The sequence below is a fragment of the Emys orbicularis genome, chromosome 2 (genome assembly GCF_028017835.1).
Source record: "Emys orbicularis isolate rEmyOrb1 chromosome 2, rEmyOrb1.hap1, whole genome shotgun sequence".
Taxonomy (NCBI): Eukaryota; Metazoa; Chordata; order Testudines; family Emydidae; genus Emys; species Emys orbicularis.
This window is the reverse complement of record NC_088684.1, coordinates 258,820,018-258,841,277: the sequence shown is the minus strand read 5'-3', so window position 1 is coordinate 258,841,277 and position 21,260 is coordinate 258,820,018. Positions and strand designations below refer to the sequence as shown.

Genomic DNA, 21,260 nt, shown 5'->3' with positions numbered 1-21,260 from the left:
ATTCATACCTGGATAGGCCAAAAGTGAGAGTGAGTTTGGTACCATTTCCCTAATCCAATACAGATCCACAACTAAATTAGATATAATTAGATTTTGCTGCTCAAGAGAAGATCAGGACTAGTAGGACTGTTATAGACCCACCATGAGGTACACTCCAGTTGCTATGGAACTTTACATAACATTGGCACAGACCATGCCTAGCTCAAACAAGTGCCACTGCATTACACCCTCAGCATTAGCAATAACATTCCCACGTGGTAAAACAAAAAAATAAAAGTAGTATTCCCATTCTTAGTTGCTTTCACTATCATTTAGATTTTTTTTTTTTTTTGCAAAAACTTACGCAGATCTACTCTCTTAGGGATGCAAACACAAAACACTCTAAATGTTAAAGTCAAAAACCTTCAAAAAGCTGAGACTATTGAAGCCACATTCATGTGCCCTCATGGTACCAAATGTTTGGAGAAAGGATGAATAATTAGGGACTGCAGTACTCCTGCCCCTTGGTTCCATTCCAGTGGTACAATGTCTGCTTCAGGGACCATGCCATGTACTCATGGCTTACGCACAAAGAGACATCTGGACAGATTTTGCAAAATGTTACTCTGAATGCTCCCTTCTGTGGCACAGGAAAGAGGAGAACATGTGACCCTATATGTTTATTTTTATGGAGTGCACTAGTATCGTTGAGGCAGAGAAATTCATATAACTTAAGAACGGGATTGATCTACGGTGCATACAAACCACGTTTAATCCACAAACAATTGCAAAATGAGTTTTTAATGTGTTTTTAGTTTGCAAAACTAGTGAAACAGAGCTCACCACTGTCGATCTGGCATATAAATCCTCTGTCTTCATAACACTGTTCATCCTTCCATTGCCCTATCTTATCAAAAGGACCTGTTTTCACAACAACACAATCCAGCTATGGGAAAAAAGCATATATGAATTACTAAAAAAAATGTCAGCAACAACGAAGAAAGCCTTTTCCTCCTTCTGGAGCTATAGCCCTGGGCAGTTTCCGTCCCTGTATTCTTGCACATTTGAATTCTGCTGGTATTTGGTGTGTAATTTACATCCAGCAACACCTTCTCCCAGGTGGCATTCCTTTACAAGCAGTTGCTATTCCTAGGGGCTGTTTCAGTGCAGCTACTTCCCCAGCTCTTGCCTCTGCCTGCTTATCAGTTTCACATTTTTTTTTTATTATTCTGGAGATACTGGAGAGATACTACTATTCTTGAGAAGAGAATTAAATACAAAAAGCAAATGTACTAAAATAGGACTATAAACATTCTGTCACGCCATCAGCTTTACTTGTTACCAATTACATTTCAGAGCACCAATTACATTTCACAGCACAATCAGGACCATTCTATCTCCTATTTAGTTAGGTCTTTGGGTAATAATGTTCACAAAGAGGGAAGGACAAATCAAATGACCAGACTGGTAAAAACTCAGATATTTTAAATAAAAACCCCACAGGTTAAAGATAGCATAATAGATAATTTACACTCAATTTCAAAAATGTGTAAAGTGTGTGTATGTGGAGAGGGGATGCGGGTGAGAGGGAGGATCAGAAGGTGACTAAATTGGTAGCAAACAAAAATAAGTGACATATTCCTTCATTGTACACTCTCCTTTTATTTTTGATCATTTGTACTGTTTTACTGAGGAAGGGAAAGATTCCATAGCAGCTAACAATCAGGGGCAGGTACCAGATGTGTGTGCATGCGAAGAATAAATGGATGGGTAAATGCAGAAGAAATTGGGAGAGGCGTGGAGTGAGTTGGGTATGGAGAATGTGTCTGTGGGTAGGCGGAAAGGCTGGGAATAGAGTGGTGTGAAAATGTAAGTTTTGAATGCAGGGAATTAGGTAAATATTGCCTATTTACCATAAGAGGGGTAAATAGGCAATATGTCAATGCAAATCAATGTGTATTTGTGCAAGTGTATGCAAAATTGTGTTAATTAAAATATACTAATTTTTTATTTCAAATGTTGGCAGGGATGCATGAGGATTTTCCAAGTGTTAACTCACCATTAAACAATGAGCCTGATTGCCAGTTTCTAATTTCTACCAGTGCTACTTCAGAAATGTCTATTGACACTGAAATATCTTCAAACTAACTATTCTTTAAAAAGATTGGAAGTAAAATAAAAGTCGAATACATGTGGTCTCTTCCCAGCTCCATAGATACATCTTCTCTTTTTGTTACCCAGAAGCTCTTTCAAAACAGATGGTATCTCTTTTTATGTCAGTAATACATTCAAAAATGTTCTCCAAAACAAATAGCTAATAGTTTCCTCTTGTATCCTTGTGACTGAAGTCAGCCCATCTCTCCTACAACGTTTTAGAACATCCTTGCAAAATTGACTTTGTTCTTATATGAGAAATAGGGGAGTGATGAAAGCCACCATTTAAACTTTCCTATTACATCAACAGAAGACCTGACCCTTGCAGTATTGCCATTTTATTCCCAAATGCAACAGACATGAACACTGGGAAAACAAAGACGCCTACATAAGAAGTAAATTGAGCAGGTTATTTAAAGTTGGATTGCCTTCTCCAATGAGTTTATTAAAACAACGAGGAATCCGGTGGCACCTTAAAGACTAAGATTTATTTGGGCATAAGCTTTCGTGGGTAAAAAATAACTTCTTCAGATGCATGGAATGTTTATTGGAAATCTCTAATTAATGTTTACCTGAAGCAGATTGTTGCCAGTCTCTGGCCGCAGAGAATCATATAGAGTGATTTCTCCAACTACAGGTGAACCTGCAATCCAGTTGGTGTAGTAGACACCACTTCCATCTGCCCAAACAAAGTTGAGCTCAGAATTTATATCATTCAATCCAATCCAGGTATCAGTTTTGGCATCTTTTAAGTGGTAAGTGAGGAAAGCTGGAATAAAGCCAAATAAATTTTTATAGGAAAGGAAGATGCATGAGGAAGGAAGGGAAGGAAACCTGGCACATGCCTTCCTCTAATCAAGGAAGATGCCAGCATGTCCAGAATTAGGACACAGTTACAACAAACAAACAAAATCTGCTTAATTATTTAATTTTAAATAATCTTGTAAATGCAACATTTTACATCTTTAGATTAGTATCTGGCAGAGCAGAATTGGGCCAGAACCATGTGTCCAGGCTCTTGGCTGGGAAAAGGTTCAGAGGGCAAAAGGCCTGGATCTGTGGAGAAACATGGGTAAGGGCAAAGTAGGGCACCATATCTAAGGCCACTGAAAATCTACCAAGTCCTGCCTGCTCATACTGTTGTTCACTCATGCGCTTGAATTTAACATCCATGTATCCGAATTCAGTGACTACATGGTGAGTTAGTGCACAACAAACCAGAATGTGTTTCTTCAGTGTGGCAGCTTGCTGTGCACTACCTCACTCTACTGCTATGGTGCACTAAAAGTTCCCTAGCATGGCAAGGCACCCTGAGACGTCCCATAGTGGATAGCACCGTAACACACTACATTTAAGGATGAACATGAATCGCAGTAGAGGCAAGTGAATGGTGCATGAAGTTGGTCTTATATTCAAACAGCTGCGATTAATATACCTCTACCCCGATATAACGCTGTACTCGGGAGCCAAAAAATCTTACCGCATTATAGGTGAAACCGCGTTATATTGAACTTGCTTTGATCCACTGGAGTGTGCAGCCCCGCTCCCCCGGAGCGCTGCTTTACCGCGTTATATCCGAATTCGTGTTATATCGGGTCGCCTTATATCGGGGTAGAGGTGTATGGTTGCCCCTTGGCCCGAGCAGTTAGCCAAAATTCAGGATTTTTTTCCATTAGGAGGAGAAATTGAGGACACAAGTCAGAGGTTTCTTTGGTGTAATCCTGTCTATTTATGAAGAAGGTACACAAAGTCCTGTTTCCCTGAGCACAGTAGAAACCAACAGCAACAGGTAGTTTCCATGCACAGTACTTCCAAGCGTATCTTGCCAGTGAGTCCTGTGTCCAAGGATCTCTGGCTCTCTTCTCCTTCCCAGGGTTGCACTCATGACACTTCTCTCGCTGTTTGCTAGCTTTCTACATCCCCCTTCCCCCTCTACACACACAGACACACATACATAGGTGCCAGGTTTGTGAAATTTTTGGTGGGATCCTGGGGTCTGATGTTGAAGTTCTGAGTGGAGGTATAAGGGGCAAAGTCCTCTATACTTTGGAGCCTGGGGGTGGAGCCCCCCAGGTAGGAGAAAAATTTGAAAATATTCTCGGGACCCAGCTCCCTACTCCAGAAAGAGAAATGGCAGCTTATTAACCTGGGTTGGCCCCAGGGGTATCCCCTGGGCCTGGCTCCGGAATGTGACATGGCAAGTTGGTAACCTGGGTGGACCCTGGGGGAACCCCCGGACCTGGCTCCTCACTCTGGAAAGAAAGATGGTGGCTCAGTAATCTGGGTGAACCCAAGGGGAGCCCCCAGACCTGGCTCCTTGCTCCAGAAGGAAAGATGGTGGCTAGGCAACCTGATTACTGAGCCATCTTCTCCCCTTCTGGAGCAGGCCCAGAAGTGGAAGATGTGGAGGAAGTAGCATGAGGAGATGGCATCCTCGCCTCCTTCACCTCTTCTGCTTCTAGGCCAGCTCCAGAAGGAAAGATGGTGTTTCAGTAACCTGGGCTGTCCAGGTTATCAAGCTGCCATCTTTCTTTCTCACAGACCCATATAACCAGGTGCCCATGCACACAGCTCAGTCAATCCTCTAGCCACTGTGTTTGCAACCACTCCCAGGATTTGCCATGTTGCCCAGTGCCTTGGCCAGCAGACTCTTATTGTTTCCAGCTATCACTATATGAAGGGGGCTTATTTGTTCCTTTCATTGAGCCTGAAAGAAGGATGCTTAGCACACCCATCCACTTTAAACAGGTCTGTATTTGTCTATACATCAGACATCCACTTGATGGCACCCATTAACACCTTCCAGAATAACAATATGTAGAGTTAATATCTTTTACTGGATCACAAGAAGAGCTCTGTGAAGCTCAAAAGCTCATCTCTTTCAGCAAGAAAAGTTGGAGGAATAAAAGATATTACCTCACCCTCCTTGTCTCTCTCAGGCTATGGCTACACTAGAGGCTACACCGATGTAGCTGAGCTGCTATAAGCTCTGTAGCGTAGCTCTCCCACTGACATAGCGCTGTTCATACCAGTGCTTAGGTTGGTGGCTCGGGGAGGGTGGCTTATTCACACCTCTGAGTGACATAAGATATACCAACATAAGTGGTAGTGTAGACATAGCTTAAGTTTAGTGTCAGTTAGTTTACCCGCCTTTTTTTTTTTTTTTTTTTTTTAAACCAGTACACCACTAGACTAAACACATCCCATTTGGTGTGGTATTGGAATATGGGGTAAGCACAGGGGACCAACTTTTAGCACCACAACTACCACCACCACCCAATATACCTGGTGTTTGCCACTTCCATCTGCCTGGCTGGTATAATAAAGGACTTTTATGTGTTATCAGAATATATATATTTCTTAGAAGGAAGGTTCATTAATTCTTTCACCTGAACAATAACAGGAAGAGATAGTATAATACACACTCCCCTATTTTGGCACGCTTTTCTTTGCAGGAATTGATTGTTGTCTCATCTAATCCCTAAAGGGTCTATGTACTGTACCTTGCACTTGCTCATTAGGTATGCTAGCCAGGTTTCCTCCAAACTGTACACAAGTTCTACGTGCAGGAATCCACATAACTCTATCTTCATATCTGGAGCCAAAAATTTTGTAACACTGGGGGGGAAAAGTCAGATATTTACTTTATAAGCAAAAGAAAATAGAAGCTAATTGAGTTGTATTAATTATAATATATAGTGTTCAAATTCAGATCTGAATTTCCCTTATTCTTATGATAAATGCAATGTATTGTAGATGTTTGCTACCATACCTTATTTCTAAACAAAAGCCAACTTTCAGGACACCCTCCTGGAGGAGAAGGTGCTGTCACAGCAAATGTTGCGTTTACAGTACCACTACCATGCCTTTCACAGATAAAGGCATTTGGATTACCACAGTTGATATCATTCCACAAACCTAAAAGCAATTTAAATATAGAAAATAAGCCATTGGACGAGTTTGACATTTCTGGCGAAAATCTATCACCTCCCCATGTTTTTATTCCCCCTGGGAATGCCACAGACTGTGTGTCAAGTCAACGGTCACTAGTTCCTGTACTTGGAAAGTTTATTAACTACATCCCACCTGCAATGCTTGCACAAAGGCTTTGAGCCCGCTAATCCTTGGGTGATGCACAGTTTAGGTATCTGGAATCCAGCGTAAGTGGGAACAGAGACTATGTGGGGGAGACGTACAGTTAAGCAATTAATGTACTGTCAGCCTGTACTCTCAGCCAAAGTTTCAAGCTTTTGAGCACCCATTTCCTTATTCTCATGAGCTCCAACTAAAAAAAGAGACAGCGTGTGGCTTTCTTTGAGGAAATACAAGATTAAACACAAACCTCCACATGCATATTAGGCACTTAACTATGTTCCCCATTCTTTGGCCAGCCTTACTCTGGTTACCAACTGGGGGTGAAATCCTGGCCCCAGTGAAGTCAATGGCAAAACTCCCATCAACTTCAGTGGGGCCTGGATTTTGCCCTATTTGTCTGCAGAGCTGTAAACTTTTTAAAGTGGGCTGGATTCCCCTGCATGCCTGGTTCCATTCATCACTTTTTAGCTTACACTTTTGCCCAACACTGCATTTGCCTGGGTGGGATATAACCCCCAAGAGTGAGAATCTTTTATTATGGGTACATTGTTTTTTCCCAAGTTATCTTTTCTACATATAAAAAGAGGGGAAGCCGGTTAACAAACATATGGGGAAAATATAGCCACACAAACACGTATACACACACAAATGTCAAAATGTGTAGCTCACCAAAGTTTTTATACATGACCACACAATTTTCTTCAGCATTTGCATAGTTTGGCTCATTCTTTGCCCAAGCTACGTAGTGCACTGGGCTTCCATCCATCCAGCTAAAAAAACAAATAGCCTAGTAATTACTGGTTAAATTATACTTTGTTTTTACAAAAGAAACGATGCAAATCCATTTGTTTTATTACAGAAATCATTTGATAGAAATATCACAAGTGTATAAGTATATTCACTACTTTGCATATGTGATGTTAGGCTCAACTTCCATTAGGATTAAAGGTAACTACAGCTCTGCACATAAGGTAAAGAATACAGTATACATTTTATTTTGCATGGGGATTATCTCTGTATTCATAGCACTTACATTCCCAATAAAAAAAACCTTCATTAAGATGCAGGTAATTTAAAACATAATTAAACTCACTGAGTTTACCTTTCAACACATAACATAAGTACCTCAAACCATTTTTATAACTCCTTTTTAAGGGTCACATGATGGGATGAAAACCCATCTTAGCTGGAAAGGCGTTAATAGCCAATTAGTTACCTCTGTTGCATCCATGCTGTAATTAATTAGTGGCTTTTCAGCCAGAGGGGCCTGACTAAGCGGTATCCGGTGATAAGTTAATGGACATGGGGGCATCATCAAAGGGAGAGAGTTCAGTCTGAAGGGAGGAAACACATGGAGCAGAGTGACTCCCGTGAAGGGGCCTGAGACAGAGTCTGCAGGAGAATAGATACCTCAGGAAGGTACTTTCGACATCTCCGACTCAAAGAATATTTCCAACATACCTCTCAACAGCATACTAACCCACAGAATCCCCCCTACCAGCACTACAAAAAAAAGGATTCTGCGTGGACTCCTCCGGACGGTCGAAACAACAGACTGGATTTCTACATAGATTGCTTCCGTCAACGTGCAAAGGCTGAAATTGTGGAAAAGCAACATCACTTGACCAAGAGGCTGCTAGACAGCTCTCTAACACCACATTCTACAGGCCATTATCCTCTGATCCCACTGAGGATTACCTAAAGAAACTACACCATCTGCTAAAAAAACTCCCTGACAAAGCACAGGAACAAATCTGTACAGACACATGCCTAGAACCCCGACCAGGGACATTCTATTTGCTACCCAAGATCCATAAACCTGGAAATCCTGGATGCCCCATCATCTCAGGCATTGGCACCCTAACATCAGGCTTGTCTGGTTATGTGGACTCTCTCCTCAGACCCTACGCTACCAGCACTCCTAGCTATCTTTGAGACACCACTGACTTCCTGAGGAAACTACAATCCATCGGTGATCTTCCAGAAAACACCATCCTGGCCACTATGGACGTAGAAGCCCTCTACACCAATATTCCACACAAAGATGGACTACAAGCTATCAGGAACAGTATCCCCGATAATGTCACAGCTAACCTGGTGGCTGAACTCTGTGACTTTGTCCTCACCCACAACTATTTCACATTTGGGGACAATATATACCTTCAAGTCAGCGGCACTGCTATGGGTACCCGCATGGCCCCACAGTATGCCAACATTTTTATGGCTGACTTAGAACAACGCTTCCTTAGCTCTCGTCCCCTAATGCCCCTACTCTACTTGCGCTACATTGATGACATCTTCATCATCTGGACCCATGGAAAAGAAGCCCTTGAGGAATTCCACCATGATTTCAATAATTTCCATCCCACCATCAACCTCAGCCTAGATCAATCCACACAAGCGGTCCATTTCCTGGACACTACTGTGCTAATAAGCGATGGTCACATAAATACCACCCTATACCGGAAACCTACTGACCGCTACACTTACCTACATGCCTCTAGCTTCCATCCAGGACACACCACACGATCCATTGTCTACAGCCAAGCTCTAAGATATAACCGCATTTGCTCCAATCCCTCAGATAGAGACAAGCACCTACAAGATCTCTATCAAGCATTCTTAAAACTACAATACCCACCTGCTGAAGTGAAAAAACAGATTGACAGAGCCAGACGAGTACCCAGAAGTCCTACAAGACAGGCCCAACAAAGAAAATAACAGAACACCACTAGCTGTCACCTTCAGCCCCCAACTAAAACCTCTCCAGCGCATCATCAGAGATCTACAACCTATCCTGAAAGATGATCCTTTACTCTCACAGATCTTGGGAGACAGACCTGTCCTCGCTTACAGACAACCCCCCAACCTAAAGCAAATACTCACCAGCAACCACACATCACTGAACAAAAACACTGACCCAGGAACCTATCCTTGTAACAAAGCCCGATGCCAACTCTGTCCACATATCTATTCTAGTGACATCATCATAGGGCCTAATCACATCAGCCATACCATCAGGGGCTCGTTCACCTGCACATCTACCAATGTGATATATGCCATCATGTGCCAGCAATGCCCCTCTGCCATGTACATTGGCCAAACCGGACAGTCTCTACGCAAAAGAATTAATGGACACAAATCTGACATCAGGAATCATAATACTCAAAAACCAGTGGGAGAACACTTTAACCTGTCTGGCCATTCTATGACAGACCTGCGGGTGGCTATCTTAAAACAGACTCCAACGAGAGACTGCTGAGCTGGAATTGATATGCAAACTAGACACAATCAACTCAGGATTAAATAAAGATTGGGAATGGCTGAGCCATTACAAACATTGAATCTATCTCCCCTTGTAAGTATTTTCACACTTGCTTCTTATCAAACTGTCTGTACTGAGCTATCTTGATTATCACTTCAAAAGTTTTTTTCTCTTACTTAATTGGCCTCTCAGAGTTGGTAAGACAACTCCCACCTGTTCATGCTCTCTGTATGTGTGTATATATATCTCCTCAATATATGTTTCACTCTATATGCATCCGAAGAAGTGGGTTGTAGCCCACGAAAGCTTATGCTCTAATAAATTTGTTAGTCTCTAAGGTGCCACAAGTACTCCTGTTCTTTTTACTGATGATGATTGTGCACCCTACCAAGTCCCTTTATGAATCAATGCACTACATACAAGATGTTAACTACTCCATAGAATAAAACTAGATATTGCTTGTTTACTTACGTAAACTGTTGATCGACACTCAGAATTAAACCAATGAAATATGACTCCTTTTTGCCATTTCTTAAAATCTAAACACAAGAATGTGATTTTAATTAAATTCTTCCATATATATAACAAAAGCCATTTGATATGAAAAGCAGATTATTTTCAAATTATTTGGATTGGAATAATCTTGTGAACTGTCTGTACAGCTGACAATGACTTGCGACTCAGTGGAAATATGGATCACATCTGCAAGAATACAAACTTTTGCCTCATTAGCTTGAATGCTTTCCAGCTAGTTCTGGATGCCATACTGCTATAATCAAAGCAGTTAGAAATGGATCCAAGCCAGCCTGGCAAACATATTCCTGATTTTAAGAGAATTCTTTGTGGGGCACTGTGTGCAGCGCTGCACAATGCCTCCCAGGAAGGAGATTATTGCCCTGGTGAGGCTGCATGGAAGGGTAAGTATTCCTTCCTTAATTTTAAGAAGAATCTAGTTTAAGTTATTTAGGTTGTTCAGGGTAAAAAAGCACCTTTTTCTTTTAGATCAATCCGTTAATTAACTGTGCCTCAAAATCTCCTTCTCTGCTTGTTCATGTTCTTTCACACACCAAAAGCACCAGCCTAAGGCAGTGATTTTTTTGCAATAGTGACTTTATGATATTAGCAACTCTGTTAGTTCCCACACTTGCAATGTTTTGACAGTTTCAGGGGCCTGATTGGGCAACACCTGACTCAAGCAAAACATCCACTGGATTCAGAGGAGTATAATTGACTAAGGGTACGTCTACACTTATCTCCGGGTCCGACGGCAGGCAATCGGTGTTCTGGGATCGATTTATCGTGTCTTGTCTAGACGCGATAAATCGATCCCGGATCGATCCCGGAAGTGCTCGCCGTCGACGCCGGTACTCCAGCTCAGCGAGAGGAGTACGCGGCATCGACGGGGGAGCCTGCCTGCAGCATCTGGACCCGCGGTAAGTTCGGACTAAGGTACTTCGAATTCAGCTACGTTATTAACGTAGCTGAATTTGCGTACCTTAGTCCGAAGTGGGGGGGTAGTGTGGACCAGGCCTAAGACCAGGTATAGTTGACTTCTGAGCCTAATAAGTGGAGCAGCAGCAGGATCTGCCAGCTATTATTTTGAACATTTAATTTTCTGTTAAGAAGCTGCTTTATATATGTCCTTTTTCAATTAATATTCAAATTATTACAGACACTGTAGTGGAGAAATGATGTGAAAATGCACATTCTCCTGTATTTCATAAGCATATGTGGCATATGCTGACTGTGCTGAATTAAGTAATAAAGTGTTTGCTTACATATTTCCATAGAAACTTTCTTTCACTGTTGCTCTCAATGACAACAAGGTCTCCAAAATTCTTCTTGCAGAACTCCCTAGCTTTTTCCAAGGGGACACTTTCTGTGCTGAAAAAATACTGCTTGCCCCCATATATAATCCATCCATCTTCAGTGACTTCATACTCTGCAAGATAAATAATGAAACTCCATGTTCTGTACCTAGTGTGCATTAAGGTAGGCTATTCTTGTTATACTGTACTATTCTCCAGGTAAGATGAAATAGACAGGAGCTTACTGGCAGGAGAGTTTGTTTGTTCTGGTTTAAGTAGTGTTCCTGTAAAGGAAAGGAAAAATTAATTTTCTATATTTTTGACATATGCTCATGATATTAAAGGAATTTTTTCATTCAGCAAAATATTATTTTGAGCCCCCAAGTTTTTAAGTTTAGAGAAAGCATGAATCCCTCCAATATACTGGATTTTAGCAATCCATCGTATGAATTACACTATATATTACTTTTATATTTGTGTAATAAAATGTGTTTTATGGGGGGTGAAACTAACTTATGCCTTTGGGAAGAGTAAGAGGGAAAATACAGTGAAGTAAGTGGTATGCTCCAAATCACTGGTATGTTCAGATTGACTCCCCAGCTCCTACCACTTTAGCAATAATAGGAATGGAACTCTGCTGTTTCTTCCACTGCTGCTAGCCCTTTAATTATAGGGCTTCAAGATGCTCCAGAACTGAGGTACAACTGCTGGTGGCCTAGCACCTCTCAGCCCTACAGCAGATTTTGAGTCTTGCAGCTGGATAAAGGGGGGGTAGCCTGTCTACTGAACATTCTTACAAGTTGATTTGTTAGACAAAGACCTACTTGGATTGTCCTTCCAAAGATGTAAAGAGGGGAAGGACAGGACAGGACAGCTCACTGCCTCCTTAAAAGCCTAGGGGAGGGGAGGGATGTTATGCAGAGGCCTGTACTCAAAGTTCTCCAAAGTAACAAAAGCCCAACTCAGTCTGTTACATAAAGTTGGTTATGAAAGTCAGCAAAAGTTAAAGCCAGGAAGACTGAATTAGTCCAAACACCGGTCTACTGCTACAACCCAAGGACTGTGTTGAAATTGCGACTGGTAAACAGAGGAGGATGGAACTGGAAATGAATGGACCAAAACTGGTGTGTTGGAAATTTGGCTTCACTGGTGGACAAAATGATGAGGTGGTGGGCTATTCTGCCCATCACTCCCTTTTGCGGTCCTTAAAAGAGACTTCAGAGGGAGGGTCAAAATAATTAGAAGAGTGGACTTAAAGGACTGAACTTTACCAGCGTGGCTGCCACCCCTACCATCTCTTGGGACCCCAGGATCCACTGTGCCACCATTGGAGCTTCACTGTCCTGATCCCGAGAGATGTGCTGAATAGACAGGGCCAGAGAGAGGGACCCAGATGACTTTGCCACCTCCACCCATTCTGGCTAAACCTGGAATGCGAGACCCCTATCTCATATGTCCTTTTCCTTCCTTATTTCTTCTCTTTTCTCTGTCTCTCTTTTTTGTCTTTTGTTTAATAAGAGATGAGTTTAAGCAACTAAGACAATCTCTTTTGCACTGTGACGGATTGGATCACAGAAACCCCCTTGGGAGCTGCCACCTAATGTGCAAAGACTACCTCTGCTCCTGTTTTCCCTACCAGCTCAGGACTCCAGCACCCTGTCTTGCTGAGCCAGACACTCCCGTCTGGCTCCAGACACAGACCCAGGGTCTGAATCACTTGTCCCAAAGCTGCAAGTTTACCTGAAAACAGCTCCCAGGAGTGTGCTTGTCTTTAGCACTCAGATGCCCAACTCCCAATGGGGTCTAAACCCAAATAAATAAATCTCTTTTGCAATACTCTTGTGAGCCTGTGACTAATGAGGCAGCGAAAGCAACACCCTAAACAACCTGATGCTGATAGAAGTTTACCAGGTCACAGAGTGGCTGATAACAGCTGGTGCTGTGTCTGTGCATCTACAACAGTGAGGTTGCAGGTAAGACTCAGCACCAGAGATAGAAGCTGCATTTTCTGTTTGCTGTTCTTTTCTGTCTCCTTTTCTGTGTGTTTTGGTCAATGAATGACTTTAATGACATTGTTTTAAGGTCTGAATTAACTCCATCTCATTATATCTGTGAGAACCATTGTGTCTCAGTCTTGTTGCATGTCCCCTTATGGAAAGAATGATTCTCAGGGTCATACCAATTTAATCTAATTATTCCAGCTAACTGGTCATTGTTTTTTTGTTTAATATTCTAATTTAAAATAGAACGTAACCTACCTTTCTCTATTTGACAAATCCAATTGTTAAAATGTTCACAGTGTGTGTTAATCCAGTTCATGGAAAACTCTTCATTGACCGTTCCACAATATTCAATTCCATGCTCATTATTAGGTTCATAATTATACCAGTTTTTGTACCTCATCTATAGTAGAAACACAATTTGGTTTTTATTTTCTTCCTAAAGAGGGACAAAAATTATGCTCTCACTGGCAAGGGAGGCGATAACACCCAGGTTTAATTTCAAGCCAGGCTCTTGCTTTTTGTGCCAACACCACATGGATGCGTTATGGAAGCAACATATTCAGCCTTTGTAAGAAGAGATATCAAGTAGGGCTAAAAATTAATTGGGGAATGGGAACTGCATTATATATCTGCATGCAGTAACTAAATACATTTTGGACAGACTGTATTATATCTTTGTTACAGTAATATAATGGTCTCCAAGCCAGTAGTCAGGGTCCTTCAATAGTCCCTACTACCACTTGTTTTGATGGTATAATCTCAAAGACTAATGGGCCCAACTGGATTCCAGAACACACTGAGTGGATTGCTGTCCAATCATTTCACCAGTGAGCTGATGGCCTACTGGAATATTATAGTCATCTTCAGTCCATATCCCTTACTGAACTGGCCCCCAGTCGCTCCAAGGATGATGAAGTTAGAAAGACAGCTATACGGCTAAAAACAAAATCACTCACTGGAGAGCCATCGCTCCAAAAAAAGCCCTCATCAGGATCCAGGCAAAATAAACCAATCCAGAAAGGCTGAAATGACAGTCCTTTGTCCCTAAAATGTGAGATAGAAATAGAATAGCACATAAATATAACAGGATATAGGTCATCATTATACACAATCAATGTTAGTACTTACAGCAGTTCAGCAAATCTGAAGGCTCTCTATACAAATCTCTCATATTTGTTGGAGGCTTAGAGGAATACTCAGAACTTTAAACCTAATAATTTAAATTAATTGTGTCAGTATCTGCAGATAAATATTCTGGTACATGGTAGTGAAGTGTTGACACACACCTCTGTATAGGAGACGCCTCAAGTCTAAGTTACCATCAACTAACTTTGATGGAAATGTTCAAAAGCAGAAAGCGCAGTTAAGCATCTAGCCCCCATTAATTTTCATAATCATCAAAGCAACGCAAAATATTCCCTTGTGTGACAAATGCTGATTGTTAACTTGTTTTTCTTTTTTAATGTTTCATTGTTGCCTTCTTTTAGGAAAAAAAGTCCACATAAATTATGAACTACTACTTTGTCTGAAAATGGTTTAGCAAATATTCTTTGATCAGATTACTAGCCTAGTGGATAGAGGGGAAGTAGTTGATGAGATATATCTTGATTTTAGTCAGGCTTTTGATACAGCCTCGCAGGACATTCTTAAAAGCAAAGTAGGAAAATAAGATCTAGCTGAAACAGCTATAAGATGGGTGCACAACTTGTTGAAAGACCATAGTCACAGGGTAGTTATCAATGGTTTACTGTCAGACTGGGAGGATGTATGTAGAGGGGTCCACTACTATTCAATATTTTCATTAATGATTTGGATAATGGAGTGAAGAGTCTGCTTATAAAATATGCATATGACAGCAAGTAGGGAAGGGTTGCAAGAACTTTGGAGGGCAGGGTTAGAGTTCAAAATGACATTGACAAATTAGAGAACTGGTCTAAAACCAACAAGATGAAATTCAATAAAGACAAGTGCAAAGTAATACACTTGGGAAAGAAAAATCAAATGTACAAATACAAAATGAGGAATAACTGGCTAAACAGTAGTACTGCAGAAGATCTGGAGGCTATAGTGGATCACACATTGAATATGTGCCAACAATGTGATACAGTTGCTAAGAAGGCTAATATCATTATTGAGTACGTTAACATGAATATCGTCTGTACGACATGGGAGGTAATTGTCCCTTTGTAGTCTGCACTAGTGAGGCATCAGCTGTAGTACAGTGTCCAGTTTTGGGTGCCACACTTGGAAAAGTGGACAAATTGGAGAGAGTCCAGAGAAGACCAACAAAAAATGTTGAAAGATTTAGAAAACCTGAGTATGAGGAAAGGTTTAAAAATGGGTATGCTTAGCCTTGAGAAAAGGAGACTGAGGGGGAATCCAGTAATAGTGTTCAAATATATTAAGGGCTGTTATAAAGAGGATGGGAATCAATTGTTCTCCACGTCCACTAAAGTTAGGAAAAGAAGTAATTGGCTTAATCTGCAGCAATGGACATTTAGGTTAGATATTAGGAAAAACATTCTAAGTATAAGGATTGTTAAATACTGGAATAGGTCACCAAGGCAGTTGTGAAATCCCCATCACTGAAGGTTTTTAAGAACAGGTTAAACAAACACCTGTTAGGAACAGTCTAGGCCAGTGGTTCTCAACCAGGGGTACACATACCCCTGGGGATACCCAGAGGTATTCCAGGGGGTACATCGACTCATCTAGATATTTGCCTAGTTTTACAACAGGCTACATAAAAAGCACTAGGGAAGTCAGTACAAACTAAAATTTCCTACAAACTTGTTTATACAGCTCTATATATTATACACTGAAATGTAAGTAAAATATTTATATTCCAATTGATTTATTTTATAATTATATGGTAAAAATAGGAAAGTAAGCATTTTTTCAATAATAGTGCGCAGTGACACTTTTGTATTTTTATGTCTGATTTTTAACCAAGTAGTTTTTAAGTGAGATGAAACTTGGGGTTATGCAAGACAAATCAGACTCCTGAGAAGAGTACAGTAGTCTGGAAATGTTCAGAACCATGGATAGATATCAGATATATCTAGATATATTTGGTCTGGCCTCAGTATGGGAAAATGGATGACCTTGAGGTCCCTTCCTCTCCTACATTTCTAGGAAATGTAGTTAGAAATGAGTCCTAAATGGAAACATTGGCCATTCATTTCTTCCCATTGTTCTTAAGTTTTTTGTACCATCTGAACCAATCTTAGAAGCTTCCCAACCACACTTAGAAATTAGTACATAACAAGTCTGTTTAACTTGTGAAGTTTTTGTATTGACTCAACCCTTTTTCTAATAAACCTAACTATACATCTTAATAGATTTTCAACTGACTATCTTAGGAAGGATCCAAGAGCATTTTTAGTTTTGTTATACATGTTATACTGCAATATTGTTATACTGAAAGACCAATTATGATGCCTATACTTACACTATTGAATGCTGTATCACTTGTTCTTCTTCTTCACTATTGATGGCAGCCAGATCTCCTCCTATCTCTCTACAAAAATCTCGAGCTTCAAGCCATGATTTCTTTTGGTTTCCTTCTCTCACAAAAGGCTAATGATATATTTTACAATTAAACACTGTATATTATGTTATATGCATTAAAAAAAGACATCTTAGCTATTTTCCTGTATGGGGATTTAAGACAATCTGAGAAATCGAATAGCTAATTATATAGAAGTAAGCATATTTAAATTGGATTACAGAATGCCCTCTTCAGATAGTCGGCTGTTTCACTGATAATTGACAGTTAAAACAAGACCCATAAATAGTCTATACACTAGCTTGTTACGTTTGTACCATAGCCTGGTAGTCTCTGAAGTTTAGACTTCCTTTGTATCTATCTGCATGTATCCAGTTCATTATTAGTTTGGAAATTTAATACTTACTTTGAAGCATGAACTGATGTTATTGTTTGAATCCCAACCCATGGGGCATTTGGAGTAAGATTTTTTTTCTGGAACAGGAGGATGAAAGGTCATTGCTTCAGCTGGTTGTTTGCAGAGAAATTTTGCCTTTTCTTCACAGTCCTGAACATGCCATAATCCAGCTGCACTTCCAGTTCTCATTGCTACACACCCTGGCTTTCTTCCTTCATGAGATGTAAATGAAATTAAAATGCACACTTTTTTTTCTTTTTGTTTCCCCTGCAATTTGCATATCTCCTTTTTTTTTTTTTTTTTTTGAAATTAATGGAGATATCCTATCTCCTAGAACTGGAAGGGACCTTGAAAGGTCATTGAGTCCAGCCCCTTGCCTTCACTAGCAGGACCAAGTACTTGTTTTGCCCCAGCTCCCTAGGTGGCCCACTCAAGGATTGAACTCACAACCCTGGGTTTAGCAGGCCAATGCTCAAATCACTGAGCTATCCCTCCCCCCCATATTATTCTCTCATATTATGTTTTATGAGAGTGAAACCTGTATTGGAATTGAGTAATGGTTATCCGGCTGCTCGAATAAGGAGTTTTGCAAAGTGAATCAGGTAAACTGAGATCGGATTTGTCCAGCATCTTAACTCCTTCTCCAAAAATTTAAAATCTCAAATGCATGAGCAATCATTGGTATCTAAAGGACACCCTGCCTAGGTCTTTTCTGTGACAATACAAGTAGCTGGTAGTCTGTCATCTTGAAATGATCAAGATCCTACAAATAACTTCTGAAATGCTCACACACCCACATACTCACCTGGCTTTCACATTCTTTATTTGGCAGTATGTGGTCTCAGAGCTGGAAAGCCATTTGGAACAATATTCCATGGACCACTTCCATAAAGCAATCAGTTTTTGTCAAACTTTCCTGAGGTTCTGTTTATCATATTTATTGTATTATTTAAAAGAAATCTTAATGCAAGCTGTCTAACCCAGTAATAAAGAGATAAGAGGAACAAAATGGATGAATAGATAGGAGTATGGAAAGCAGATACAGAAACCATCTGAGGGCAGCAAAAAACATGCCTGCAAACTAGCCAACATCTTTCAGCCAGTTTTCTGTAGTACTTTTTCTATCCAATCCATCCTCCTTTCATTCTCTACACAAGGTAGCTTTTACCCTTGTAAGGATTGTGAAAGAAGAGCTACAAATACCTTTGACTGCAGTATATATTTAAGGAATTATGGGGAGGAGGTGAGCAACCCTCAGTGGCGAAAGAACAGGTTAAGGTCTATTTAGAAAAGCTGGGCATGCACAAGACCATGGGTCCGTATCTAATGCATCCAAAGATGCTAAGGGAGTTGGCTGATGTGACTGCAGAACCATTGGCATTATCTTTGAAAACTTCTGGCGATAGTGGGAGGACTTGGACAATTGGAAAAAGACAAATATAGTGTCCATCTTTAAAAAAGGGAAGGAGGAGAATCCGGGGAACTACAGACCGGTCAGCCTCACCTCAGTCCCTGGAAAAATCATGGAGCAGGTCCTCAAGGAATCCATTTTGAAGCACTTGGAGGAGAGGAAGGTGATCAGGAACAGTCAACATGGATTCAACAAGGGCAAGTCATGCCTGACCAACCTGATTGCCTTCTATGATGAGATAACTAGCTCTGTGAATATGGGGAAAGTGGTGGACGTGATATATCTTGGACTTTAGCAAAGCTTTTGATACTGTCTCCCACAGTATTCTTGCCAGCAAGTTAAAAAAGTATGGATTGGATGAATAAGGTGTATAGAAAGGCTGAATCAGTAGTGATCAACGGCTCAATGTCTAGTAGGCAGCCGGTATCAAGCGGAGTGCCCCAGGGGTTGGTCCTGGGGCCGATTTTGTTCAACATCTTCATTAATGATCTGGATGATGGGATGGACTGCACCCTCAGCAAGTTTGCAGATGACACTAAGCTGGGGGGAGAGGTAGATATGCTGGAGGGTAAGGATAGGGTCCAGAGTGACCTAGACAAATTGGAGGATTGGGCCAAAAGAAATCTGATGAGGTTCAACAAGGACAAGTGCAGAGTCCTGTACTTAGGACAGAAGAATCCCATGCACTGCTACAGGCTGGGGACAAACTGGCTAAGTGGCAGTTCTGCAGAAAAGGACCTGGGAATTACAGTGGATGAGAAGCTGGGTATGAGTCAACAGTGTGCCCTTGTTGCCAAGAAGGCCAATGGCATATTGGGCTGCATTAGTAGGAGCATTGTCAGCAGATTGAGGGAAGTGATTATTTCCCTCTATTTGGCACTGCTGAGGCCACATCTGGAGTATTGCATCCAGTTTTGGGCTCCACACTGCATAAAGGATGTGGACAAATTGGAGAGAGTCCAGCGGAGGGCAACAAAAATGATTAGGGAGCTGGGTCACATAGCTTACAAGGAGAGGCTGAGGGAACTGGGCTTATTAATTTTCAGAGAAACTCTGGTCCGAGAAATGAAACCAGATATCGTAGGAATAACCGAAACGTGGTGGAACGGTAGTCATGACTGGAGTACAGGTATGGAAGGGTATGTGCTGTTTAGGAACGACCGGAACAAAGGTAAAGGTGGGGGAGTAGCATTGTATGTTAATAATGAGGTAAACTGTAAAGAAATAATAAGTGATGGAATGGATAACACGGAGTCTGTCTGGGCAATACTCACATTGGGTAAAAAAACAACTAGAGCCTCCCCTGGGATAGTGCTTGGGGTGTGCTATAGACCGCCGGGATCAACCCTGGATATGGACAGAGAACTATTTAATGTTTTTAGGGAAGTAAATACTAATAGGAACTGTGTAATCATGGGAGACTTTAACTTCCCAGATATAGATTGGGGAACAAATGCTAGTAACAATAATAGGGCTCAGATTTTCCTAGACGTGCTAGCTGATGAATTCCTTCATCAAGTAGTTGCTGAACCGACGAGGGGGAATGCAATTTTAGATTTGGTTTTGGTGAGCAGTGAGGACCTCGTTGAGGAAATGGTTGTAGGGGACAACCTTGGCTCGAGTGATCATGAGCTAATTCGGTTTAAACTAAATGGAAGGATTAACAGAATTAAATCCGAGACTAGGGTTTACGATTTCAAAAGGGCTAACTTTAATAAATTAAGGCAACTAGTTAGGGAAGTGGATTGGACTAACATATTTATGGATCTAAAGGCGGAAGGCGCCTGGGATTAGTTCAAGTTGAAGTTGCAGGAGCTGTCGGAGGCCTGTATCCCGAGAAAGGGAAAACGGTTCGTAGGCAGGAGATTTAGACCAAGCTGGATGAGTGAGTGTCTCAGAGGGGTGACTAAGAAAAAACAGAGAGCGTACAAGGAGTGGAAGATGGGAGGGATCAGCAAAGAAACCTACCTTACTGAGGTCAGAGCATGTAGAGATGGAGTGAGAAAGGCCAAAAGCCGTGTAGAGTTGGACCTTGCGAGGGGAATTAAAACCAATAGTAAGAGGTTTTATAGCCATATAAATAGGAAGAAAACAAAGAAAGAAGAAGTGGGACCGCTGAAGACTGTAGATGGAGTGGAGATTAAGGATAATCTAGGCATGGCACAATATCTAAACGAATACTTTGCATCGGTCTTTAATGAGGCTAATGAAGGGCTTAGGGATAGTGGCAGCGTGACGGATGGGAATATAGGAGGGGGGGTTGACATTACCGTATCCGAGGTAGAAGCCAAACTCGAACAGCTTAACGGGACTAAATCGGGTGGACTGGATGATCTTCATCCGACAATATTAAAGGAACTGGCGGGAGAAATTGCAAGCCCGTTAGCAATAATTTTTAATGAATCTGTAAAATCAGGGGTGGTACCGTTTGACTGGAGAATAGCTAATGTGGTTCCTATTTTCAAGAAGGGGAAAAAAAGTGACCCGGGTAACTACAGGCCTGTTAGTTTAACATCTGTAATATGCAAGGTATTGGAAAAAATTTTGAAGGTGAAAGTAGTTAAGGACCTTGAGGTCAATGGCAATTGGGACAAATTACAACACAGTTTTACGAAAGGTAGATCGTGCCAAACCAATCTG

The 21,260-nt window shown here is 41.2% G+C and overlaps 1 protein-coding gene across 1 annotated transcript in view; it reads right to left on the bottom strand.

Annotated features, from left to right (window-relative positions):
- The window catches only part of LOC135873631 (macrophage mannose receptor 1-like), a 61,812-nt gene that overhangs the window by 11,264 nt on the left and 29,288 nt on the right, over positions 1–21,260 (bottom strand). Inside the window, exons 12-23 of the mRNA XM_065398272.1 lie at positions 17,219–17,421; positions 16,756–16,883; positions 14,261–14,348; positions 13,560–13,704; positions 11,547–11,585; positions 11,272–11,435; positions 9,965–10,032; positions 6,898–6,998; positions 5,906–6,051; positions 5,637–5,751; positions 2,706–2,902; positions 823–925 (exon numbers count right to left, since the gene is read on the bottom strand). Of these exons, the coding sequence (XP_065254344.1) occupies positions 823–925; positions 2,706–2,902; positions 5,637–5,751; positions 5,906–6,051; positions 6,898–6,998; positions 9,965–10,032; positions 11,272–11,435; positions 11,547–11,585; positions 13,560–13,704; positions 14,261–14,348; positions 16,756–16,883; positions 17,219–17,421 (1,497 nt within the window). The remainder of the gene's footprint in view (positions 1–822; positions 926–2,705; positions 2,903–5,636; positions 5,752–5,905; positions 6,052–6,897; positions 6,999–9,964; positions 10,033–11,271; positions 11,436–11,546; positions 11,586–13,559; positions 13,705–14,260; positions 14,349–16,755; positions 16,884–17,218; positions 17,422–21,260) is intronic.